The 26,967-nt window shown below is 41.8% G+C and overlaps 2 protein-coding genes across 2 annotated transcripts in view; both read right to left on the bottom strand.

The window, feature by feature from the left end:
• GTSF1 (gametocyte specific factor 1) overlaps positions 1–7,387 on the bottom strand; it is a gene marked incomplete at both ends in the record, with an annotated part of 53,245 nt that extends 45,858 nt beyond the window's left edge. Inside the window, 2 exons of the mRNA XM_080704873.1 lie at positions 1,243–1,343; positions 7,372–7,387. Of these exons, the coding sequence (XP_080560999.1) occupies positions 1,243–1,343; positions 7,372–7,387 (117 nt within the window). The remainder of the gene's footprint in view (positions 1–1,242; positions 1,344–7,371) is intronic.
• A 1,839-nt stretch (positions 7,388–9,226) lies between these two features.
• LOC308269507 (gametocyte-specific factor 1-like) lies at positions 9,227–23,283 on the bottom strand (the record flags this gene model as incomplete). The annotated part of the gene is made up of 5 exons (XM_080704871.1): positions 9,227–9,239; positions 21,125–21,191; positions 22,133–22,234; positions 22,735–22,855; positions 23,191–23,283. The coding sequence occupies 5 exons, from the start codon at positions 23,281–23,283 to the stop codon at positions 9,227–9,229; spliced, it is 396 nt and encodes a 131-aa protein (XP_080560997.1).
• Positions 23,284–26,967: the final 3,684 nt, after the last annotated feature.

The raw sequence follows: 26,967 nt of genomic DNA, 5'->3' as shown, positions 1-26,967 counted from the left end.
TCCTCGAAAACTTGTGATCCTACTGTCTCAGCTTTCAAGTACTAGGATTATAAGCATGCACCAACACGCCCAATGTAAGTCCATTTCAAAAAATAAAAATAACACTGGGCTGGGGGTGTAGCTCGAAGGTAGAATGCCTCTGGGTTCAATCCTCAGTACCAAAAAATAAAAAAGGATGCTTTGTCACTAGTTAGGGAAAGAAAACCAAAAAGAGAAGAGACTCATGCACGCTAAGGAATAAGCCAACTTCTTTCTATAAATGTTGATATTTAATGCAGTGATAAGATTCCTAAAACAATTCTGTCATTCAATTAAAAAGATTTATGCTAAAACTACTTACTGTTTAAAATGTCTGTTTTTTAAAATTGTTTTGTTTTTGGTGCTGGGGATTGAACCCAGGTGTATTCTATCTCTGAGCTACAATACAAGGCCTCAATATAGTTGCTAGGCTGGCCTCGAACCTTCTATCCTCCTGTCTCAGATTCCCACGTACTGGGATTATAAGCTTGTGCCACCATGCCTGGTTAAGTCTGGCTTTAAAATAACTCAAGAGCCGGGAGTGGTGGCGCACGCTTGTAATCCCGCGCTTCGGAGGTGGAGATAGGAGGATCGCACAGGTTCGAAGCCAGCCGTGCTGGCGTAAGAGACCCTGTTTCAAAAATATAAAATAGGTCTGGGAGTGTAGCCCGGAGGTAGAAGGGCTTCCAGGAACCCCAGTACCACCAAAAAATAAATAAATAAATAAATAAATAAATAAATAAATAAATAAAACTTCAGAGAGCCAAGTGTGGCGGTGCAGGCTTATAATCCCAGTACGCATAGGTTCATGGTCAGCTTCAGCAACTTAGTGAGACCTTGTTTCAAAATAAAATAAAATAAGCTGGGCATGGTGGTGCATGCTTGTAATCCCAGCATTTGGGAGGCTGAGACAGAAGGATCACAGGTTTGCAGCCAGCCGTAGCTACTTATTGAGACCCTTTATAACTCAGTGAGACCCTGTTTAAAAATAAAGAATAAAAAATAGGGCTGGGGATGTAGCTTAGAAGTAGAATTCCCCTGGGTTTCATCCTCAGTACTAAAAATAATAAAATAGGGCCAGGGGTGTAGATAAGAGTCAGAATACCCCTGGGTTCCAGTTGCAGTACCAAAAATAAATAAATAAATAAATAAATAAATAAATAAATAAATAAAATGACATAACTCAAGCCAGTAAACGGGAAAATTATGAAAATAATATAGTACCTTTCTGCACTTGATAAGATGATAAGGAAACCTGCAGGCCCTGATCTGGTGGTTTTTATCATAGGGACACTGTAATAACTTTTCAGGGTCCAGGGAGTCGACTGAAAGAGAGAAAAATACAGTTAGCACAAAGTATACAGGCGTTTGTAAAATCACAGCATTCCAAGAATACTGGACTTTTCAACAGACTATGTAATAATAAAATAGTCTAAATAAACTTAAGATTAGTAAAGGGTGACTAAGCCAGTTGTGGTGGCACATGCCTGTAATCTCACTACTTGAGAGGCTGAAACAGGAGGACTGAGATTTGAGGCTAGCCTCAGCAATTTAGCGAGGCCCTCAGAGAAACTTAGCAAGGTCTTGCTTCAAAATAAAAAATATAGTAAAAAGGGTTGAGCAAGGCATGGTGGCGCACACCTGTAATCTCAGTACTTGGGAGGCTGAAACAGGAGGATTGCAGTTCTAAAACAGTTTTACCAAGTAGTGAGACTCTCATCAATCTAGTGAGACCCTGTTTCTTTCTGCGCAATCCTCCTGTCTCTGCCTCCCAAGCACGGGGATTACAAGCGTGCGCCACCACGCCCAGCCAAGACCCTGTTTCTAAATAAGAAATAAAATCAGGCCAGGGCATAGCTTGAAGGTAAAATGCTTCTGAGTTCAGTCCCTAGTAACACACACACACACTAAATAACTAGATGAGGTTGAGGGTGTAGCTCAGAGGTGAAATGCTCCATGGTTCAAACCAAAAAGGGTGACTAAACAATTAAAAATTAAAATATAACTGAGAAAATTATGTTTACTGAATCTTAAGCTCAACAGAACCAGCAATTATGGGGTAAGGTGTCACTTGACTTTATTTTGGAGTTGGGGATTGAATTCAGGGACATTCTACCTCTGTGCTCTTCTATTTTTTCTCCCCCAGTACTGGGGATGGAACCCAGGGGCATTCTACCTCTGAGATACACCTTCAGCCCTATTTTTTATTCTTTATTTTGAAACAGGGTCTCACTGAGTTGTAAAGGGCCTAAGTAGCTGAGGCTGTCCATGAACCACGATCCTCCTGTCTCAGCATCCCAAATTCTGGGATTACAAGCGTGCACCTGGCTCTATTTTTTATTTTGAAACAGGGTCTCACTAACTTGCTGAGACTGGCCTCGAATCTGCAATCCTGTCTCAGCTTCCCAATCAATCCTATGCCTATGATTATAGGTCTAGGCCATTACACCAGGCTTCTCAGTTCACATTTGACTGAATATTGTTTTTATTGTTGGTTATTCTTACTATAAAAAGAAGTTAAATCAAATGACATCCTCTTTTCCTTTTTTTTCCCCCCCTTTCCGGTTCTGAGGATGGAACCCAGGGGCATTCTTATCTCTGAGCTACAACCCTAGCCCTATTTTTTAATTCTTTATTTTGAAACAGGGTCTCACTGAGTTGCAAAGGGCCTAAGTAGATAAGGCTGTCCACAAACCGTGATTCTCCTGTGTCAGCCTCCCAAATGGTGGGATTATAAGTGTGTGCCACCACGCTCGGCTCTTTTCCTTTTTTTTAACGGGATTGAACCCAAGGTCTTACACAAGCTAGGGCAAGCACTCTACCACTTAGCTACATCCCCAATCCTCTTGTCCTTTTCTAAAGCATTAAGGATTCTGTTCTTTAGGCAGTCCAACCAGAACTTCTCAACCAGTGAGCTAAAGTTAAAATGGATTACTAGTAGGGTCTAATACACTTGCAAACCCTGCCCCCACCCCTATAATGCACCTGGCCTAGGGCAAGTTGAGGGTAGTTAATCCAACAGCATCCTTGTTTATTACTAGTATTCCACGGCATGAGAAGTTTACATTAATTACATGGTCTATGGAAGCTTGAGAAATGTTAGGAAATCGATTTCTTTTTCATCTGTCTGCTTAATTTACTTGTGCATGCTAGGCAAGGCCTCTACCACTGAGCTACATTCTTATCTCTCCTCCTCTTTTTAATTTTTATTGGTGCATTGTAACTTCATAGGACAGTGAGATCCATAGGGATATATTCATATAGGCACATAACATTATTTGGTCTGTTTCCTTCTTCATATCTCCCCTTAAAAAAAAAACTTTTTTTTTTGGTCAGGCATGGCTGCGCAGGCTTGTAATTCCAATACTTGGGAGGCCAAAGTAGGAGGACTGCAGGTTCAAGGTCACCCTCAGCTACTTAGTGAGGCCCTCTGCAACTTAGTGAGACTCTGTTTCAAAATAAAGAATAAAAAGTAGGAATGGGAGTGTAGCTTGGAGGTAGAATGCCCCTGTGTTTCATCTCAAGTGCTGAAAAGAAAATTGTCAGATGCAATGGTGCATGCATGTGATCCTAATACTTGGGAGGCTAAGATAGGAAGGTCACAGGTTTGAGGCTTGCCTCAGCAATGTAGTAAGACCTTGCTCAAAATAAAAAAAATAGTCGGGTGTGGTGGTGCAGGCTTGTAATCCCTGCACTTGGGAGGCTAAGACAGGAGGATCACACAGGTTCAAACCAGTCTCAGCTACTTAATGAGGCTCTCAGGAACTTAGTGAGACCCTGTTTCCAAATAAAATATAAAATAGGTCTGGGAATATAGCCTGGAGTGAAAGCCTCTGGGTCTACCTCCAGTACTACTACCAAAAATAAAAAATAAATAAAATAGGGCTGAGGGTGGAACTCAGAGTTAGAATGACCCTGGATTCAGCCTCCAGTACAAAATTAATAAGTAAAAAATTATTTTGAGACAGGGTCTCCCCCAAATTGCTGAATTTGGGATCGTCCTGCCTCAGCCTCCTGAGTAGCTGGTACTACAGGTATGCCCCCACTGAACCCAGTAATTTTTTTTTTTTTTGCAGAACTGGGGGAGGTAGAACCCAGGGGTGTTCTACCTTGGAGCTATACCCCCAGCCCAACTTTTAAATTTATTCTTTATTTTGAAACAGAGTTGCTCTTTTTTTTTTGTTGTTGTTTTTTTTTTGCAGTACTGGGGATGGAACCCAGGGGCATTCTACCTCCGAGTTACACTCCCCGTCCTATTTTTTATTCTTTATTTTAAAACAGCCTCACTGAGTTGTAAAGGGCCTCACTAAGTAGTAGTTGAGGATGTCCGCAAACCCCATCCTCCTGTTTCAGCCTCCCAAATGCTGGGATTACAAGCGTGTACCATCACACCCGGCTTAAAACAGGGTCTCATTAAGTTGTGGTGGGCCTAAGTAGCCAAGGCTAGCCAAGAATCTGATTCTCCTGTCTCAGCCTTCCAAGTAATGGGATTACATGCGTGCACCTGGCTTGAACCCAGTTTTAAATTTAAATTTCTATAGCTAGTTCCTGATGTTGGTTACTCTCTCCCTCAAATAATACCATTACTTTTTATTAGGTAGGTGATTTTACTTTTTATTTGGAACATAGATGAGAGAAAACAAAAACAGAATAATCTGGGAACTACCAAATTGGTCAGCTTAAAAAAATAGGATAATGTGGAAAAAACAGATATATAGAACTGCTATCTGGGGATTCACCCTACCCACCAACCCTTTTTGCGGTACTGGGGATGGAATCCCGGGGCATTCTACCTCCAAGCTACACACCAGCCCTATTTTTTTATTCTTTATTTTAAAACAGGGTCTCACTAAGTTGCTGAGGCTGGCCCCGAACCTGTGATCCTGTCTCAGCCTCCTAAGTACTGGGATTACAAGCATGTGCCAGGCTTGGAACTTCTATCTGAAAGAAAGCTTCTAACCTTTTTATGCTACTTAAAACTGCCTATAGGCTATACAAGGTACCCAGGTTAAGCCTCAAATCTTAACAAGTGAGGCTAAGGAAGGGAAAGTAAATAAACACATTCTGAGAACAAAGAAGGAACTTAATAAAATGGTCTCCCTACCCTAGAAGGTAATGATAAAAGAGAAATCACATTTGATAAGAAGCTTATAAACCAGGAGATGGCAACAAAAATCAGAAGCTAGTGGGTAACTATAACAGACAGTTTCACTGGAAGAGTGGTAAACATGGAACAAATTGCTATCCATGATCGTGATGCAAATGAGCCAGAAAGGTGACTTGAAGGGCAGAACGCAGAGGAAGGGTAAGTCTTAGAGAGGACAGGCGAGCTTGTTATGCCAACCAGGCTCTTCCTGACTAGCGCACTTTTCCTATTTCTGAAGCTTCAGGACACTCAGAGCATTTACAGATGAAATTCTTATTAGTTTCCCTTCATTTAATCCATTCCATTACTAGCAAATGTTAGGTCATGTCAGCAGCTGACAGACTGGACATACCTTATGATTCATACACATTATACTGCCCATATTCTGGCATATGTCAGAATTGATAATGGGAACATCCTACCATAATGCTTTATTTCTTGGTCTCCAGCAATTTAGGTCAGCCCTAATCTGGTTTTCTAGATTAAAACAAAAAACAAAAAAACTGTGAAACTGGGAACCAAACCCAGAGGTATTCTACCTTTAAGCTATACCCCCAGCTTGATTTTCTTATTTGGGAACAGGGTATTGCTTTGTATTTCTTTCTTTTTTTTTTTTTTTTGCAGGGATGGAATCCAGGGGCATTCTACCTCCAAGATACACCCTCAGCCCTATTTTTATTCTTTGTTTTTGTGGTACTGGGAATTGAACCTAGGGCCTCATACATGCTAGGCAAGAGCTCTAACACTGAGCTACATACCCAGTCCTTAATTAAGTGTACAGTTCAGATGTGTTAAGTTTATTCATAATGCTGTAAAACCAACCTCTAAAAGTTTGTTTTCAGGCAAAACTGAAACTCTATATCCATTAACTATCAACTTCCTACTTCCCTGTCTCCAGCCCCTGGCAACCACCATTCTTTTTTTTTTTTTTTTTTTTTTTGGTGGCACTGGGGTTCCTGGACACCCTTTTACCTCCAGGCTAAATGCCCAGACCTATTTTTATATTTTTATTTGGAAGCAGGCTCTCTTAAGCCAGTGAGGCTGGCTTCAAACCTGCGCGATCCTCCTGTCTCCGCCTCCCAAGTGCAGGGATTACAAGCATGCGCCACCATGCCCAGCTCTCTATATTTTTTAATGAGTCTAATTTTTGGGGGTGTGTGTGTGGTAGTAGGGCTGGAACCCAGGGGCATTCAATCTCTGAGCCACACTCCCATCCCTATTTTATTTTGAAACAGGTTCGCAGTTCCAGAGGGCCTGAGTTGCTGAGGCTAGCCTTGAACCTACGATCCTCCTACCTCAGCCTCCCAAGTAGTGTAATTACAAGTGTGTGTCAGCATGCTTGGCCAGTCTGACTATTCTAAATACATCTTTCTTTAGCTGGGCATGGTGGCGCACGTTTATAATCCCCGCACTTGGGAGGCTGAGACAGGAGGATCACGCAGGTTCGAAGCCAGCCTCTGCTGGCTTAAGAAACCCTGTTTCCAAATAAAATATAAAATAGGTCTGGGAGTGTAGCCTGGAGGTATAAGGCCATTGGGTTCCATCCCCAGTACCACCAAAACAAACAAACAAACAAACAAACAAACAAACATCTTTCTTTAACTGGCATATGCCACTTAGCCTAATGCTCACAAGGTTTATCCATGTTATATCATGTGACAATATTTCCTGTACTTTCTATTTTGAAACTTTTTTCTTTTTATTTACTATTTCTTGGAGATCCTTCTATGACAGTACACATAAGGAATATTTCATTGTTGCTATATATGGATGTAACACAGGCTTTTTTTTTTGGTACTGGGATTGGACCTACCAATTAGTTTTACCTCTGAGCTACACTCCCAGCAGTATTATTTTTAACTTTGAAACAGGGCTTGCTCAATTAATATGTACTGGCCTCCAACTTGATATTCTCCTGTTTCAGCTTCCCGTGTACTAGGATTACAGTTGTGCGCCATCATGCCTAGCAACACAACTTTCTTAACTGCTGCCTTTTCAAAAGTCTATTACTTTTCATATTTCCTTAATTACTTAAGTTTTAAGTGTCTTATTTCAAATTTGGGCATTTTTTCTGTATCAATACCATATAATTTTTTTCTCCACAGCAGTGAAAATTTGACCTTTTTGCAATACATTAAGTCTAGTGAGACATAAAAGTGCATGTAAATGATTTAGTTTATTTTCTAATAGCTACAGGCAATACATACTGTAAGTGTCTTCCATGCTGAAAACGAAGAGTCTGAATTTAAGTGCTGGAGGGGGGAGGGAACAAGAGTTAGAGAATCAGAAATGAAATGTACCAAAAGGCAAATCTAAGAAGTGGAGTCACTTCTGGAATTTAAGCTACCCAGGTTCAACCTGCCCTCCTTCCCAAACATTTTCTCTCTCTTTTTTTTTTTTTTGTGGTACTGGGGATTGAACCCAGGGGCATTCTACCTCTGAGCTATACCCCCAGCCCTATTTTTTATTCTCCCCAGCCCTATTTTTTATTCTTTAGTTTGAAACAGGGTCTCACTAAATTGTGGAGAGCCTAAGTAGCTAAGGCTGGCCACGAACCTGTGATTCTCCTGTCTCAGCCTCCCAAGTACTGGGATTACAAGCGGTTGCTACAACACCTGGCTGATATCTCCCTTTTTTATTGACATTTCACTTCAACACTCCCACCCCCAACTCCTATGCAAAAATGGCAAGAATTGTTGATTTAAGCCTCTCTAGTTAAAAATGATTCCCTCTATTCACTAAGGAAAACTTATGAGTGTTAGGACTTAAGAACTATCTATATTAAGGGCAACACAATCATAAAGAACAAATCTAGCAGACATGTAAGAAATTAACAGAAAAGAGTTTGTAGTTTGGATCCTCGTCTACTATGGTGATGAAATAAACAGTATATGGAAAAAAACCCAAATTTTATATAAAACCACCCCCATAGGAAGCTTCTGAATATTAATTATATTTACAGCTGTTGTCTCTAGGCAAGCTCTCCTTTGGCTTCTCATATAATTCCACACCCCTACCCCTCATTCTATGACATAAGCAGCATTAGAACCCATGTTAAGAAATACAAGTGGTCTGCTGGAACTCTACTAATTCGAGGCAGGGCCCATTTGTTAACGACAGCCATGAGTGAAATGGTCTTAGAAAGTATTTTTTATGTTTGGATTAAGACATTTTCCCTTTTTTGGATGCTTTACTCATAAAGTCACTTTGAACTTTCGTAAAGAAAAGGTTTGGTAGGAAGAACCAACTACCGTTTCTTGAGTTCAAAGCATATAAAGGAGTGATGAGGGCCATAATTAGTGACTTGGAGGGAAACCTAGTCTCTCCTGGGGGGAAGACGAGTTGCGGTGGATTGAGCGCATCACAGCATCATCACTCAGCTGGGTCCCTTTAGTGTTAACAGGTGATTCTCCCGCCTTAAAGTGTTAACAGGTGATTCTTCTCCTTAGTACCCGACCGCGGCAAACTGGGCAAACCACGAAGGCAGTTAAGTCTAGGAGCTGGAAAAAGCAGGAAGCTCCTGTTTAAACTCTCGACGGCCTTTGAGACCTCGGTCAATCATTTCCCTTCTTTCAAAAATAATTAAAAAACAACCCCAAACCGAGAAAATCAGTGGGACGAAATACGGGAAGGCCGGGTGAGAAGTTAACGTAAAAGGCGGTAGGAAAGGTGCTAGGGCGGCCGTCGAGCGGCCGACGGGGGAGCGGCCGACAGCCCCACACGGCCTCGGAGTTCCAGGGCCGAAGGCCGCGAGGGACACTCGAGGCGACGGGACTGGCGGGGGCCAGCCCGGGAAGGGCCGCCTTCCTCACCTCCGCCGAGAGCACGCGTTCGTCCCTCGTCGAGAGCGCTCCGCCGCCGCCGCCGGCCGCCTGCCGCCTGCCGCCCACGCACGCCCGGCAACGCCCACTTCCGGTCCGCCGCGGGCGGGGCCACTTCCGGTGACGGCCGCGGGGTCTTCGCCCCGCCTCTCCGCCTCGGCGCCCCCTGCGCTCCCGCGGGCGCCATCTTGGGGAGGGGCTCGGTGTGCGCGCTGAGGGCAGGCCTCGCGGTGCCCCTGGTCTACACGAGTGACCTAATGTGGAGGGGAGAGAATTAGGAAGGATGAAGAGTCGCCAAAGACATTAGTGCAAGAATTTCCTGTTGAGCGCGTGTCGTAGAACCTTAAGATTCAAAAGGCAATAATAATAGGGTCTGAGAACCGTTGGTCGGGTGACGGATGTGCTCGTGGGATTAAAGGGAGTTTCAGGTTGGAGAGGGCAAGTGGGTCAGAACAGCTGGCTTGGAAACTAAACCTACGGCGAACCTTTCTTAACTGACAGGAAAAGTAAAAGCAGCAGTTATTGTCCCCAAAGTGCCCCAAAAAACAAATTCAAAAGTGGATGAAAAGTTACATGGCAGTACAGCATATACCAAGTGGGAGAGATTGTAAATTCCTATAAGAAATCAGTGGGGCCTGAAATGACCTTGAAGACATTGGATAAAAGGGTCCCGGGACCTTTGAAGGCTAAACAGAAAAAAGGAAGGTGTGGCCCCTGAAGGCGGACGTAGTGATAATTTTAAAAAAAAATTTTTTTATTTTTTGCAGATCTGGGGATGGAACTCAGGGGCATTCGACCTCCAAGCTACACCCCCTGCCCTATTTTTTATTAATTTTGAAACAGGGGCTCACTAAGTTATGGAGGGCTTCACTAAGTAGCTGAGGCTGTCCGCAAACCGCGATCCTTCTCAGCCTCCCGAATGCAGGGATTACAAGTGTCACAAGCGTGTGCCACCACGCCCGGCTTGTGATGCTTTTTTTTTTAATTTAATTTTTTATTTTAAGAACCAAGATGTAGAGCCGGGCGTGATGGCGTACACTTGTAATCCCAGCACTTGGGAGGCTGAGACAGGAGGATCACACATGTTCGAAGCCAGCCTCAGCTACTGAGTGAGGCTCTCATCAACTTAGTGAAACCCTGTTTTCAAATAAAGTATAAAATAGGTCTGGTAGTATAGCCCAGAGGTAGAAAGCCCCTGGGTTCCACCCCCAGTACCACCAAAAAAAAAAAAAAAAAAAAAAAAAAAAAGAACCAAGATGTAATATGACAAAAAAAATTTGTACTCTCTGACATAAGTGGCAGTCTGGGTGATTATTGGGGTTTCTGGCACATTTCACTGGGTTAGAGTCTAAATATAACTTGAGAGGACCTATCATGATAGTAAAAACTGAATTATAGTTTTAGTGAAAAGGATCTTGGGAGTGGGGCATTTTATTTTTTATTTTGGTACTGGGGATTGAACCTAAGAGCATTCTACTTCCAAGTTATATTCCCAGCCCTTTTTATTTTATTTTGAAACAGGGTCTTGCTAGTTTGTTGAGAGGCTGAAAATGTCCTCAAACCTCCTATTCTGTCTTAGCCTTCCAATTACTGGAATTATAGGTGTGTACCATCACACCTGGCCTATTTAAATGTATATATAACACACACATACATACATACATACATACATACATACATACTGGTAGTGGAGCTTGAACCCAGAGACATTCTACCTCTGAGCTACACCACCATCCCTATTTTATTTTGAAATAGAGTCTTGCTAGGATGTTGAGACTGGCATTGAACCTGAAATCCTCCTGTCTCAGCCTCCCAAGTACTGGGACTATAGATATGTGCCACCAGTTTGTGCTGGTACATTTTATTTTACATGAATAATTTGTAAACATGGTTCTTATGGTTCTTTTTAATGGTACTGGGAATTGAACCCGGGGACATTCTACCTCTGAGCTACACCTTCAGCTCTATTATACACACACACACGCATATTTAAAATTTTTATTTTAAACAGGGACTCTGTAGTTGCAAAGGGCCTCATTAAGTTGCTGAGGCTGACCTCAAACCTCAGTCAATAAGTCTCAGCCTCCCAAATACTGGGATTACCAGCCTGTGCCACCAGGCCCGGTTTGTAAACATAAACTATCAGATTTCCCCTCCATTCTAATTAGCAGTCTGTAAGCTAAAGAGTGCTTTATAGTTCAGATTAAGACCCTAAAAAGAAATAGGTGTTAGCTGGATGTGGTGGCACACGCTTGTAATCCCAACATTCGGGAGGTTGAGACCAGAGGATCGAGGTTCGCGGACAGCCTCAGCTACTTAGGCTCTTTGCAACTCAGTGAGAACCAGTTTCAAAATAAATGAATAAAAAATAGGGCAGGGGGTATAGCTCTGAGGTCAAATGCCCCTGGGTTTCATCCCCAGACTCGCAAAAAAATGTGTGTGTGTGTGTGTGTGTGTGTGTGTGTGTGTTTTGATGGAAGGAAGACAGGTGCAAGCTGTTCTTGTTGGCCAGCAGTTCTTAATCATATCTGCACATTAGAATCATCTGGAGAACTCTTTAAGTGATACCATGCCAAGTTCCCATCCCAGACCAATTCATCAGAAATAGCCAGGCAGAGCTATTTTTAAAAACCTGCCCAGATGATTCTAATGTGCAGCCAGGGATGAGAACCACTGACCTAGGCACTGTTTTGAATTTACAACAGCTCTTCTGTCACCTGGGAGACCTGGATGAGTCATATGAAGGAGGAGTGAACTGTTAGTGTGCTTCTTCAAAGATAATTGTTAGGAATGAAAGCTTCATTGCAAGCTTAGCACAAAGCATTTTAGAGAGCTGCTGTTTTGGCACATCGTTTTCAGATTGTTAGGAAATAGTTTAAAATAATTTCCTTTTTCGTGGCATTGAGAATTGAACTCAGGGGCACTTTATTAATGAGCTACATCTCTAGCCCTTTTTACATTTTTTTTATTTTGAGGCAGGTTTTTACTAAGTTTTTCAGGCTGACCTAAAACTTGTGACCCTCCTGCCTCAGCCTCCTGAGTAGCTGGGGTTGCTGGTATGTGCCACTATTCCAGGCTAATTTAAAATAATGAAATCCAGCTGGGCATGGTGATGCACGCTTGTAATACCAGTACTTGGGAGGCTGAGACAGGAGGATCATGGGTTTAAGGACAGCCTCAGGAAGTAGTAGTGAGACCCTCATCATCAACCTAGGGGGACCCTGTTTCAAAATTAAAATGGGGCTGGGGGTATAGCTCAGAAGTTCAATGCCCCAGGTTCAATCCCTAGTAACACACACACACACACACACACACACACACACACCCCTGAAGTCTCTGAATTTATCACATCAGTCATGTAGAATTAGTGGGGGCTATTGTGATTTTAGCCAAAATTTGGTTTTCCAGGCTTTAAAGCGCAGTAATTGGGTACACTTTTGTCACTGTTACCCATAAGTTCTTTTTATCCAGATCCTTGCAGATTGAAATTTCTGAGAAGAGCGAGCTAAGGGCACGAGGAGATGGGGAGTGGGACCAAACCAGAATCCAAAGTCAGGCTTCAGTGGATTCAGCAACGCCTTGTCAAGGTGACAAGATCCTCAGCCGAGAAAGCTGTCCCATTTAGCACCAGTGAACAAGCCTACGAATTGACAAACAAAAGCCAAACCTGTCTTTCAGTGGTGATTTTGACATAAAAATGCACTGCATGTCTATTCTCTCTACTTTTAAATGTTTTGTTCATTCCTTTTCAACCTAGAAGCTTTCTGCTTTATCTGAGTTCCCTGCTGAGCTTTCACTCAGACTGGTTTTCCAGCCAGGTTGATTATATTTGAAAAGAAAAAAAAAATGATACCAAGTAATTCACACAAGGGGTATTCTAGGAGCTGTGGCAATTAATACCCCAAATGAAATGATTCCTGCTGGTTCTATTTGTGCACATGTTAGCATTTATCCCTAGATTATAGATTATATTTTTTTTTTACAATGAATATTAGTTAAAATAAAATCTGTGGATTGATGGAAAGGACCTGTAAGGTGGTGACTGAAAAACCTGTGTTAGAAGATAATTTTTTCAGCTTTTAGGGTTGAAGGAATTCACAGTAGTTCTTGAAATTCTTCAGAAGACTTCAGTATTTTGGAAGGCATAATAAAATTTAACTTTTGAAGACAGTCTGGAGGTTCCTCGGAAATTAAAAATAGAACTACCATATGATCCAGTTATACCACTCCTGGGCATATATACTGAGGAAATTAGGTCAGCATACAAAAGAGATGCCAGTATGCCCAGGTTTGTTGCAACATTATCATTCACAATAGCCAAGATACGGAATCAGCCTAGGTGCCCATCAATAGATGAATGGATAAGGAAATTACGTTGTATGTACACAATGGAGTATTATTTAGCCACAAAGAATGAAAATTTGCCATTGGAAGGAAAATGGATGGAAATGGAAGGCATGCTTAACAAAATAAGCCAGGCATGGAAAGACAAATATTGTATGTTTTCTTTCATAAGTTGAAACTAATAGTCACAATAAAGGTGACCTGAAAGTGGAAGAGGGACTATACCTATACACAGGTATATTTTGTCAGGTGCTATAGTATCTAAGATATCACCTATTTTGTAAAAGTATATGGATTAAGAGACTGAAGTGAGTTTTTCTTTCCCTATTTTATACCACAGCTGCTTAGAAAGCCTGCACAAAAAGGCCCACATAGTATGGGTCAACCACAAAAGATATGAAACTGATGGGATATGTTTTGCTGTGTATCTAGGACATGAGTAATGGGCTTAGTAATGTTCCCCCACAGTTCCCACTGTGAATGGAAGAGTAAGACCCTTAAAGCCTGATCTTAGAGAAGAAACTTTATATCCAGAAACACTTATTTCATGATCATAAGTTGCCTTATTATGACTTTTTGGAGAAGGGAAACTAGTTACCAAGACGTTTGAAAGGTTGATTTATTCTGACAGAAATATTTAGCCCAGAGTACCAAGTCTCTTTTTACCTTACCTCATCGTGTCTATAAAAATAGATTCTCTAAACCGGGCATGGTGGCACATGCTTGTAATCCTAGTACTTGGGAGGTTGAAACAGGAGGATTCGGGTTCGTGGCCAGCCTCGGCTACTTAGCGAGGCCCTCCCCATCTTAGTGAGACCATCTCAAAATTAAAAATAAAAAACTGGGCTGGATGTAGCTCGAAGTAAGAATGGCCCTGGGCCCATTCCCCAGCAACACATATGTACACAATAATCCACATTCAGCTACCTTGATTGTGGGCACAGGACTAGGACATGGTTAAGATCATGCTTATCTTAGCTGGGCTAAGTGGTACACAACTATACTCCCAGCTAATTGGGTGGCTTGAAGCAGGAAAATAATAAGTTAGAAGTGAGCCTGGGAAACTTAGACCTATCTCAAAAGAAAAAAAAAAAAAGGATGGGGGAGCTCAGTGGCCTAGCATTGTTGGGTTCAATCCTCAATTGAAAAAAAAATCATGCCTATCCAAGCATCTCATAACTTGATAATCTAGCAGAATGAAAAGTTCTGTGGAGACATAAGAACCTGTTTTGGCAGTATGCAGTTAGGACTTTGGGGAATCTTGGAAAGCTTTGAGTTTTTTTTTTTTTTTTTTTTTTTTTTTTTTACTGGAGATTGAACCTGGTGGCATTCTAACGCTAAGCTATGCCCCAGCCCAATTTTATTTGGTAACAGGGTCTCACTAGGTTGCTGAGAGCCTTTGAATTTGTGATCCTCCTGCCTCAGTCTCCCAGAGGCAATTATTTTTAAACTTTAAAGAAACAGTAAATACTTTATCCCCATAAGTTTGTTTAGTTTTTTTGAACCTTTAACCAAATGTTACAGAAGCCAAAAAGTGGTATCTTTGTCTCCCTGTTCCTTCTTTGAAAGATTGAAACTTCCTAAAAATTTGCATAGATCTGGCACCCGTATTTTGAATGATACAACTGTCTAATATTTTATCTCTTAAGACTAGTGTGGTCAGCCTGGCTTGTCTGATTGTCCCAGAATATTGATACTGTTCTTTTGTGCTCAAAAGTATCCTAAGTTGGACATGGTGGCACATACCCATAACCCACTTGGGAGTCCAAGACAGGAGGATCACAGGTTTGAGACTAGCCTCAGCAATTTAGCAAGGCACTGTTTCAAAAATAAAAAGGGCTGTGGATGTAGTTCAGAGGTAGAATGCCCTTAGGTTTTATCTCCAGTACTACACACACACAAATCCTGTTTGGGAGAAAAATTATGTGGTCAACTCAATTGCATGGCCTTTTAGGGGAAGATTCCATATAGCTAAAATATGATAAAAGCCGGGTGTGGTGACACATGCTTGTAATCCCTGCGCTTGGAGGCTGAGACAGGAGGATCGCACAGGTTCGAAGCCAGCCTCAGCTACTTAGGCTCTCAGCAACTTAGTGAGACCCTGTTTCCAAATAAAATATAAAATGGGTCTGGGAGTATGGCCCGGAGGTAGAAAGCCTCTGGGTTCCACCCCCAGTACCACCAAAAAATAAAATATAATAAAGACATCTGATGATATTGGGCCATCTTCCTAAGGCATATTCCATTGTTTTTAGCCCATAGTTAGATACCAAAAAGAAATTTTTATTTTTTTTTTTTGTGGTACTGAGGGTTGAACCCAAAGGTATTCTACCTTTGAGCTATGCCCCTATCCTAGTTTTCTTAATTGGAAACAGGGTCTTAACAGGTTGATGAAAGTCTCATTACTTGCTGAAGCTGGCCATAAACCTGCAATCCTTTTGTCTCAGCCTACCAAGTACCTGGGATTACCTCGGCAATATCTTGTTTCAAAATGAGTAATTAAAAAGTTTGGGAATGTAGCTCTGTAGTAGAGCGCCCCTGGGTTCAAACTCCAGTATGGGGTTGGGGGGGTGGGCAAGAATAAGGCATATTAAGAGGGGAGTGGGAGCTGGGTACAGAGACACATACCTGTAATCCCAGTACTTGAGGCTGAAATAGGAGAATCGTAGGTTTGAGGACAGCCTCAGCAATGTAGCAAGACTTTCAGTAACTTAGGGAGACCCTATTTTAAGAACTAAAAATAAAAATGGCTGGGGGTATAGCTTGGAGGTAGAATGCCCTCAAGTTCAATCCCCAATAACCTCCCCACCCCTGCCACACACACAGGAGTAGGGCTGGGAAATAGCTCAGTGGTAGAGTACTTGCCTAGCATATATAAAGCCCTGGTTCCAGACATAGCACAGCAAGAAAAAAAAAAGCAGTAAATTTGTTATGGTGGTACAGCAATACTGTACTGGTGCGAGATGTAGCCATGGGTTCTTGTTCTGAGCTATTCTAGAAAAAGAATAGCCCAAACTCTTCTGCTTTAAACTTTATTATTACAAAGGCAGAAAGAAGGGAAAAAATTAAAGCACTACGTCATAAAGAGAGTGACATAGTGAAGCAACATGAAAATAAGTCACTTAAGTTTTTGGATATAGAACCGTTTTTATAAAGAATTTTATCTAGCATCTTTGCTTAACCGATCATCTCCCTGACCTGACTAGATCCTCCCCTTCTCCAAGGCAAGTCTTTTGATGTGGGGATTCACTATCTTACATCCTATCTGATCAAAAGTCTTCCTATAGGTATAAGTTCAAATCTTTAAGACCCCAAAATGTGTTACTTGATTAGAAGTCAGGGATCTCTTGAAGGATTGTGCCATCCTCCCACATCCTTGGGAAATTTTAGCTTGTCTGCTAGAGGTTATTATTATGTAAAACTTGTCTTTAAAATGCAAAGGCCCTGGGCTACCTCTCTTATCTTGCTAATCACCCTGGGTGCCAGGAACCCTGCAGGGTTCCTCCCCTGTCTGGGTTCCTGCGCAATACCCAAGCTCTATTTTAAAATTAATGCCAGCCGAGCATGGTGGCACATGCTTGTAATCCCAGCACTTGGGAGGCTGAGACAGGAGGATCACACAGGTTTGAAGCCAGTCTCAGCTACTTAGTGAGGCTCTTAGGAACTTAGTGAAACCCTGTTTCCAAATAAAGTATAAAATAGGTCTGGGAGTATATAGCCTGGAGGTAGAAAAGTCCCTGGGTCCCACCCCTAGTAACACACACACACACACACAAAAAAAAAAAAAAAACAAAAAAAAAACAAAAAAAAAAACCCAAAGCATTTGAAGTCAATACATTTTGAAACTGGTATCAAAGACGTTTCCCAATACTGACACAAATTGACTTAGGAAGATAATTTGAGCCATATTCCAAACTCAGCCCACCATAAAACGTATGACATCCTTAAGCATGGAAGATGCATATAGAAGATTGAAGAAGGCTGGTCTAATGGCCATATAGTAAATGGCTTGGAGGGAAGGACTTTGGGAAGAGCCTAATTATGGAACAGCAATATCACCCATAGGCTGACTGTATTTCCCCTGCTAATAAACAAAATAGGAAAAAAGCTTTGTCTTTTGGTTGATAAATGAGAATGAAAACAAGAATATGAAACCATACAGATCTTACCATAGGAAAAATAATCTTTATTTAAATTAAAAATGGTTAAGATGTCAGTAACAAGAGTTGTTACTTAAAACATGACAGTTAAGATTTCATTAAAATTTAAAAATAATTTAAAAAGCCTTCTCTGCTGGCTCTTTAATCCGTAGCTTCTTCAGTTTTACTGACCTGTCTGGAGAAAGAATGAAATAATGTCATTTTGATACCGACTGTTTATGAAAGATATAAGCTTGAGGTGTAATAGTACATTTCAAACACAGCTTTTTCTTTTTTCTTTTGGTGGTACTGGGGTTCCTGGAAGCCCTTCTACCTCCGGGCTACACTCCCAGACCTATTTTATATTTCTGAAACAGGGTCTCTTAACGCAAGCGTGGCTGGCCTTGAACCTGTGCAATCCTCCAGTCTCCGCCTCTCAAGTGCAGGGATTACAAACGTGCGCCACCACGCCAGGCCTACACAGTTTTTTTCTAAAGTCTGATTTTAAAGCCATCAGGATTTTCTTTGTATTCTATTGTGGGAAGAAGGACTTAGTTTAAAATGTTTTGAGCCGGTCGTAATTCCAGCACTTGGGAGGCTGAGACAGGAGGATCGCACAGGTTCAAAGCCAGCCTCAGCTACTGAGTGAGGCTCTCACCAACTTAGTGAGACCCTGCTTCCAAATAAAATAGAGAATAGGTCTTGGAGTGTATCCTGAAGGTAGAAAGCCCCTGGGTTCCATCCCCAGTACTACTACAAAAAAAGTTATATATACATATATAATTATATACACATATATACGTATATAATAATATACATGTATATACATATATATTATATACACGTATATGCATATTATATACATATATACATAGATTATATACACATATATACATGTATAATTATATACACATATGAAATTATATACACATATATAGTTATATATACCTATATAGTTATATATACACATATACTTATATATACACATATACTTATATATACACATATACTTATATACACATATACATATATACATACTTATATGTACACATATACATATATACTTATACATATATGTTTTGTTTGTTTTTGGTGCTAGGGATTGAACTCAGAGACATTCTGAGTTATACCCCCAGCCCTGTATTTTACTTTTATTTTGAAACAGGGTCTTAAGTTGCTGAGGTTGGCCTCCAACCTGCAATCCTCTTGTTTCAGCCTCCTAAGTCCTGTAATTTTAGGCCTGTTCCACCAGGCTCAGCTAATTTTTTTTTTTTTTTAAAGAAAAGTTTGAGCCAGGTGTGGTGGTGCACACTTATCATCCTCATGCTTGGGAGGTGGAGACAGGAGGATCGCACAGGTTTGAAGCCAGCCTTGCTGGCTTAAGAGACCCTATTTCCAAATAAAAAAAAAAAATAGGTCTGAGAGTGTAGCCTGGAGGTAGAAGGGCTCCATCCCCAGTACCACAAAAAAAAAAGAAAAAAAAAAAAAAAAGAAAAGTTTGAGCCAGATGTAGTGTGCATGTTTGTAATCCCAGTACTTGGGAGGCTGAAAAAAAAAGAAGTTTGTCTAAGAATCTTTGAAGGTTTAGAAGACAATATTCGCCATATCTCTCTCTCTCTCTCTCTCTCTCTCTCTCTCTCTCTCTCTCTCTCTCTTTCTCTCTCTCTTTTGTGGTACTGAGGTTCCTGGAAACTCTTCTACCTCTGGGCTACAGTCCCAGACCTATTTTTCTATTTTTATTTGGAAATAGGTTCTCTTAAGTCAGTGAGGCTGGCTTCGAACCAGCGCAATCCTCCTGTCTCCGCCTCCCAAGCGCAGGGATTACAAGCGTGCACCACCACGCCCAGCGTTAGAAGACAATATTAATGTAACATTATTACTTACAATTATGATATGGGTTAAGAAGTTATTTTTAGCTGGGCATGGTGGCATATGCCTGTAATCTCAGTACTTGGGAAGCTCAGACAGAAGGATCACAGGTGGGAGGACAGATTTAGCAAGTAGTAGTGAGACTCATCAACCTAAGGAGATCTTATTTTAAAACAAAGAATACAGCTGAGCATGGTGCACACTTGTAATCCCACTACTTGGGAGACCAAGACAGGAGGATCACTGGAGGGACAGCCTCAGCAAGTAGTGAGACTCTCAATCTAGTGAGACTCGTTTCCAAATTAGAATGCCCCTGGTTCCATCTCTAGTACCGAAAAAAAAAAAAAAATTAAAAAAATGAGCCAGGCGTGGTGGCACACACTTGTAATCCCAGTACTTGGGAGGCTAAGAATTGCAGGTTCGAAGCCAACCTCAGCAGCTTAGTGAGGTTCTCAGCAGCTTAGTGAGATCCTGTTTCCAAATAAAATATAAAATGGGTCTGGAGGTGTAGCTCGAAGGTAGAAGGTCCCTGGGTTCCATGTTCCATCCCCAGTAACCCCCCCCCCCCCACACACACACACAAATAATAGGACTGGAGGTTAACTCGGGGGTAGAATGTCCTAGTTCAATCCCAGGTAGCATGTGTGTGCATGCACACACATATATACACACAAAAAAAGTTATTTTACCTTTTCTCCAGGACATACAGTTGTTGTTAGGATACTTATTTTCCATATCCTCTTTTGGGTCTCTTGAGTCACTGTAAGAAAGGACCATCGGAGGAAAGTTGTTTAGAACCAGGACTGGAGAATTAGTTTGAATAACCAGTTCTATGAGGGTTAAAGTTACTTTAACATAACTGATACTGCCAACTGTCAGAAGGAATCACTTGATATTTTGCCAACTTTTGTATAGTTCCTTTACGCCTCCTCTTCTTCTGTATGTACTGACAACTCCATTAGTTGCTCCTATACCTCTCGGATGTGCCCTTCATGCTTATTTGGTTGGGGATCCTGACCTGGTTCATGTATAATATGTTTATTCTTTCCTTTTCACAGCTTGAGGAATTGGTCTTTTATTCTTTAAATATCTTACATAGAATCAAATGTATGTGAGTCTTTTATGGAATATAGGTTTATTTATTTATTTTTTGCGGTACTGAGGATTGAACCCAAGGGCATTCTACCTCCGAGCTACACCTCCAGCCCTATTTTTTATTTTGAAACAGGGCATCACTAATTTGCTGAGGATATCTCACCAAGTAGCTGAGGCTGGCTGTGAACCTGTGATCTTCCCATCTCAGCCTCCCAAGTACTAGGATTACAAGCATGCTCGACCACATCTGCCCTGCCCTATGGACTACAGTGCTAAGTGGAGCCAGTGAAAAGGAATGGGGAAATACTCAGAGCTTACCATCTTTTGAGTTTGTAGTTGAAGCTTAAACATCTGCCATGTCTATCTCACTTTAAGTGAGCTCTTACTTTAAGAATACAACCCTAGCCGGGTGTGGTGGCGCATGATTGTAATCCCTGCGCTTGGGAGGCAGAGACAGGAGGATCGCGTAGGTTCGAAGCCAGCCTTGCTGGCTTAAGAGACCCTGTTTCCAAATAAAAAGATATAAAATAGGTCTGGGAGTGTAGCCTGGAGATAGAAGGGTTTCCAGGAACCCCAGTACCACCAAAAAAAAAAAAAAAAAGGAAAGAAAAAAAAAGGAAAAAAAAAAAAAAAGAATTCAATTCAACCCTAAAGATATTCTGCCCTTTTACAATAATAATATAATTTCTTACCTTTCACAAACCAGAGTTTTTGGAGCAAAAGTCTTAAGAACAAATGAAGGAAAATGATGCACGTTATCTAGAAAGAAGGAAAGGAGAGAGAAATAAGTATGAACGTTTTTGTATGGTTGCAGCAGAGGTTCGAGTTCCCCTTCCAGGGTTGTTTCTGGGAAGTAGCTACTCTGCCAGGGACGACGTGCCCACCTCCCTCACCGAGGTATGATCATGCCACTATATTTGTCCATGGAGTATGAATCAAAATATTGTCTTCTGGGCCAAGGTGGTTAGAAGGCAGTTGCACTTTCTCCTTTGTATAAGACAAATGTGGAAGGTGACAGCGCAGGGTTAGAAGAGCCCGTTGTTCTTGATTCCCTGTCACTCACTGAATAATTGTACTGTGATTTACATGAGAAAACTTCTGTTGTGGTAAGCCATGATAGTAACACAATTAGGAGTTTTTATGTTATAGGAACTTGTACTGCTCCAACATATTTTTTTCCCCTTTGGCAGTGCTGGTAGTGAACTAGGGCCGTGTGCATGCTAGCTACACCTCTAGCCCTACTGAGCATTAAGGTTCATTGTGAGGTAGGCTTTTATAAGTGAGGAAATTGTGTAGGGAAGTAACTTCCCTCAGAGTGAGGGAAGGAAACTAGATCTAACTGAAATCCAGTGAGGTCTCCATTACGGCAGGCTGCATCTTAGAAACAAGATGTCTCTTGATAAGATAAATCCCAACCTTTTATAGTACAGTTCTCAGTTTATGCCAGCAATGTTTTCTGTGCAAAGGAAAGTGACTGGATATTGCTGAGACAAAGAATGGTTAGAAGTGAATGGAGATTTTAGTAGACTCTACTGGGCTGCTTCTCCAGAGCCAGGGGAAATTCTTAGATTTACTAATTTGATTGTTCTAGCAAACAAAAGGTGTTAGGGCGGCTCCTCGGGGTGTGCTGCCACCGAGCTCTAAGGGCTCAGGGTCCAGCCTTCATTCACGGTTATGCTCCCTGCTTCACCCTTGCTCACCTATGTTCCACATGTCAGGGTCAGGAATCTGATTGGCAGCATTAGAAGGCTTTTCATTTGGTTCCACACTTGGAGAAAGAACCTTTGAAAGAATAAATGGCTCTGAAATAAATTAGACCAGAAGTTATAAAAATAGAGACTTTCCATTGGCTTTTATTTCTCTCATCTTGTTAAAGCTTCCACGTGGCTGGGTGTGATGGCACATGCTTATAATCCCAGTACTTGAGAGAACGAGACAAAGGGATTGCAGGTTCAGGACAGCCCGAGCTACTTAGTGAGGCCCTCCCTCCACAATTTAGTGAGACTGTTTCAAAATAAAGAATGAGCCGGGCGTGGTGGCGCACGCTTGTAATCCCCGCGCTTGGGAGGCAGAGACAGGAGGATCATGCAGGTTCGAAGCCAACCGCGCGCGCTGGCTTAGGAGACCCTGTTTCCAAATAAAAATGTAAAAATAGGTCTGGGAGTGTAGCCCAGAGGTAGAAGGGCTTCCAGGAACCCCAGTACCACCAAAAAAAAAAAAAAAAGTGACTGGGGGGTATATGGGTGTGCACAAAGCAATAGAACGTGGTGTCATTTCCCTGCTCCTCAAATTAAAAACTTACCGTCGTCTATAGCCGTTCTGTTGGTACAGTTAGCCTCATGTTCCTTGAGTCTTCCAATTGGGACCACATGGCAAGCATTGTATTTGCAGTTAGCCATCTTTTTAGCAATCTTTGGATTTTTCTAGAAGGAAAAATTCTCATCAGGTTTTACCTGTATATGGTTGCAAGGTTTTTTTTTTTTTTTTTTTTTTTTTTTGTAGTGCTGGGGGTTGAACCTAGGGTCTCTCACACATGTTAGAAAAATGGTCTACCACTGAGCTCCACCTCCAGCCCTTTTTAAATTTTACTTTGAGACAGGATCTTGCCAATTTGCCCAGGCTTACCTTGAACTTTCAATTCTCCTGCTTCTGCCTCTCAAGTAGCTGGGACTATAGGCATATGCTACCACACTTGACTAACTTCTTCTATTATGAGCTTAACTTCTAGTGACTTACCGTTCTTACCAGGAAAACTTACCTTTTTGCATGATGCTATGTGGTACTGTAACCTGCTGGCTGGCATCCTGTGGTTCGGGACATAAGGACATACTTTTAAGGGTTCTGGCTCCATGAGGCCTAAATGGCAAGAAATACAGGTTGGCAAAGGAAAGATTCATATTTAAGATCAGGTAATCTTGATCCAGGCCTATTTTCTGTTCTCAAGAGAAAAATGTTGTGAAATATATAGATATCTTAAGGTGTGTTTTTTTGTGTTGGAGTTTGAACCCAGAGGCTTCTGCCTCTGAGCTACACCCCTACCCCCTTTTATTTAATGGTACTGTGGAAAGAACCCAGGAGTATTCTACTTCCGAGCTACATCCTAGCCCCATTTTTAACTCTTTATTTTGAAACAGGGTCTCGCTGAGTTGCAAAGGGCCTAAGTTGCTGAGGCTGTCCTTGAACTGTGATCCTCCTGTCTCGGTCTCCCCAAATGCTAGGATTACAAGAGTGCTCCACCACGCCCGGCTCCATCCCTTTTTGAAACAGGGTCTCACTAGGTTTCTGAGGGTCTCACTTCCTGCTGAGGCTGTTCTTGATCATGCTATGCTCCCATTTCAGCCTTCTAAGAACTGGGATGACAGGTGTGTACCACCATGCCTGTCAGTATTTCAAGTCTTACCTATGAACATTTTGAACTACTAAAGCAATGGCCCAGTTAGATAGTAGGGAAAATTTACTGCCTCCCTGCCTGAGAAGACCCCCACATCAACATTTATAGTCTTACAAGTTATTTTCTTTTTGAGGTATTGGGGATTGAACCTAGGGCAAGACACTGCTGCTCAGGAGCAAGGAGTGCACTGAAAATCAGTATGGACAGAAGTTTAGAGAATACACTTCTATACATTCTCTTTGAGCCTTTTTTTTTTTTTTGTCCCCCGGTACTGGGGATGGAACCCAGGGGTTTTCTACCTCCGAGCTACACTCCTAGCCCTATTTTTTATTCTTTACTTTGAAACAGGATCTCACTGAGTTGGATAGGACCTCACTAAGTAGTTGAGGCTGTTTGTGAACTGCAATTCTCGCATCTCAGCCTCCCAAATGCTGGGATTACAAGCGTGTACCACCACTCTCGGCTCTTATATTTTGTTTTGATACAGGGTTTCCCCAAGTTGCTGAGAGTCTTGCTATGATGACGAGGCTGTCCTTGAACCTGCGATCCTCTGTCTCAGCCTACCAAGTACCGGGTTTACAGGTGCACCACCATGGCCAACTATTACAGGTTATTTAAACAGTGATTGGCTCCCAAATAGTGGATTGAACAGGTTGGGATCCTTGGAAAACTCAGACCTGGGATAAGGCATTTACTGCTGTAAGGCTGGGTGCTGGAGAGAGCAAGGTTGGAGCAGCTGGTTCCTTTTAAGCTCATCATTGCTCCTTTCCTTCTCCAATTTACCTAAATTAAGCTTGTTGCCAGGGAAGAATGCTACTTAAATAGCAGAAATTCACCACTTCCATGCCTTGGTAGACCCCCAAATCAACATTTAATAAAAATAAAGTATGGTCTTACACTTTATTTTTTGTGGTACTAGAGATTGAACCCAGGGGCATCAGATAGGTCAGCATGGCCACTTTTGGGAGAGGGCATGAGAAGACTGAACAGTGCCGTGGTCAAAGCCAGGCTACTTTATAATTACCTGAGAATGCTGGTCTGAAATCTCTAAACCTGGAGGTGTTAACATATGAAGACTCCTAGAAGTGAACTAAAAATACACCACCGGAAATCTGCTCCATTTTACTGCCAATAGGAGGCCAACTTTCCCCTATGGCTAGCTGTCTTTAGCTATCCTAGCAGACATTCATTTCAAGGACTTCCAAGTTTCCAGGCAACAGCTAGAGCTGAGATTTCTGCGAAGCAGGGATGTATAGTTTGATAGGGAGAAAAAGATCAAGGCAGACTGGCATAAGCAGTTGTGATAGAAAAGTGCCCTAGAAGAGCCTATTTCAATTCTGCTTTGCTTTATGCCTAGGGCAGAGACAAAGGGCACAGAGCTAGGCTGTTAAATGTCAGATTTTCCTGAGGGCATTTTGGTGATTAAATTCAGGGATTTAGAATCAGGTGGCTTTCAGAAACAAGCCAGGGTGCTTCTTTAAAGCTTTCACTGCATATTAATGATTATATTAGAGCCATGAACACTTACTCTAAAGTGAATTGAATTTCTGGGAAATAAAGGCTGCAGTATAACCCAATATTATATACAGTTATTTTTTTGTAATCTTTTTGGTGTTTTTTGTGGGATTAAACTCAAAGGCATTCTACCTCTCAGCTAGCCCCAGCTCTATTTTTTATCTTTTATTTTTATTTATTATTTATTTTTGCAGTACTGGGGATGGAACCCAGGGGCATTCTACCTCTGAGCTATACCCTCAACCCTATTTTTTATTATTTACTTTAAAACAGGGTCTAAGGTGCAGAGGGTAAGTTGCAGAGGGCCTCACTAAGTAGCTGAGGCTGGTCATGAACCCAGATCCTCCTGTCTCAGCCTCCCAACTACTGGGATTACAAGCATTTACCACCATGCCCGGCTTTTTTTTTTTTTTTTTTTTTTAATAGAATCTCAAGCCAGCCTTGGTGGCGTATGCTTGTAACCCCAGTACTTGGGAGGCTTAGACAGGAGGATCATAGGTTGAGGACAATCTCAGCAAGTAGTGAGACTCTTATCAATCTAGTGAGGTCCTGTTTCCAAATAAAAGAATAAAATAAGTCTGGAGGTATAGCTCAGAAGTAGAATGTCCGTGGGTTTCATCCCCAGTACCATAAGAAAACAAATTCAAAAAACAAAAAACGGTTTCACTAAGTTGCTGCAGGCCTTGTTATGTTGCTGAAGATGGCCTTAAATCTGCAATCCTGTCTCAACCTCCCAAGTACTGAGACTACAGTGCCACCATGCTTAGCACTGGGATCAAACCAAGGGTCCTATGTCCTTGAATTCTTAAAGAAAATGGAAAAGGTGCCTTCAGACCCAAAAGTATTCTTTAGACAACACCAAAACATTTTAGCCAGTAAGCAGCCTCTTAGAAAATTATAATTATTTTTTGTGGTACTAGAGATTAAGCTCAGGGGCCTTTTACATCCAAGCTGTATCTCCAGCCCTATTTTATTTTTTATTTGGAAACAAGGTCTAACTAAGTTGCTGAGAGCCTCCCTAAATTACTGAGACTGGCTGGGAACCTGTAATCCTCCCATCTCAGCCTCCTAAGTACTGGGATTACAAGCGTGTGCCAACATATCCAGCTCGAAAAGTATGATTTTGACTAGACTGGTCTTAATAGAGACTGCTTGAGAACAATCAGCGACAAGTTTGTGATGCTGGATCATTCACCCAGGTGTTATTTTGTGGTATGGGGGATTGAACCCAGGGGCATTCCACCTCTGAGCTACAACCTGAGCCCTTTGTATTTTTTGTTTGAAACAAAGTCTTGCTAAATTACTGCATCCTGTCTCAGCCTCCCAAGGACTGGGATTACAGGTGTGGGCCATCATGCCCAGCACATTCACCTCCTTATTCACAGCTGAAAGTTCCATGTATGGAGGCCAAGACTGTGATGAAGGACATTTGGCTTAACACACGTTAGACTTGGCAAGAGCACTCCAACCTTGGTGCCACTTGGCACTTGAAACCTAGCCGAGGCTCTGAAGGCCTACCTGTTCCCCAAGTAGCGCCTCTTGAGGATCCTACAGAAGTGTCGCTAGAGGAGGAAGACAGTCTCTGCAGGACACACAGGGCAAACAGCTGAGGTTTGAGAGGGAAAGCCA

This window comes from Muscardinus avellanarius (genome assembly GCF_963383645.1).
Source record: "Muscardinus avellanarius genome assembly, chromosome: 11".
Lineage (NCBI taxonomy): Eukaryota > Metazoa > Chordata > Mammalia > Rodentia > Gliridae > Muscardinus > Muscardinus avellanarius.
Note: the sequence above shows the minus strand (reverse complement) of the source record. Positions and strands in the feature narration are given on the sequence as shown.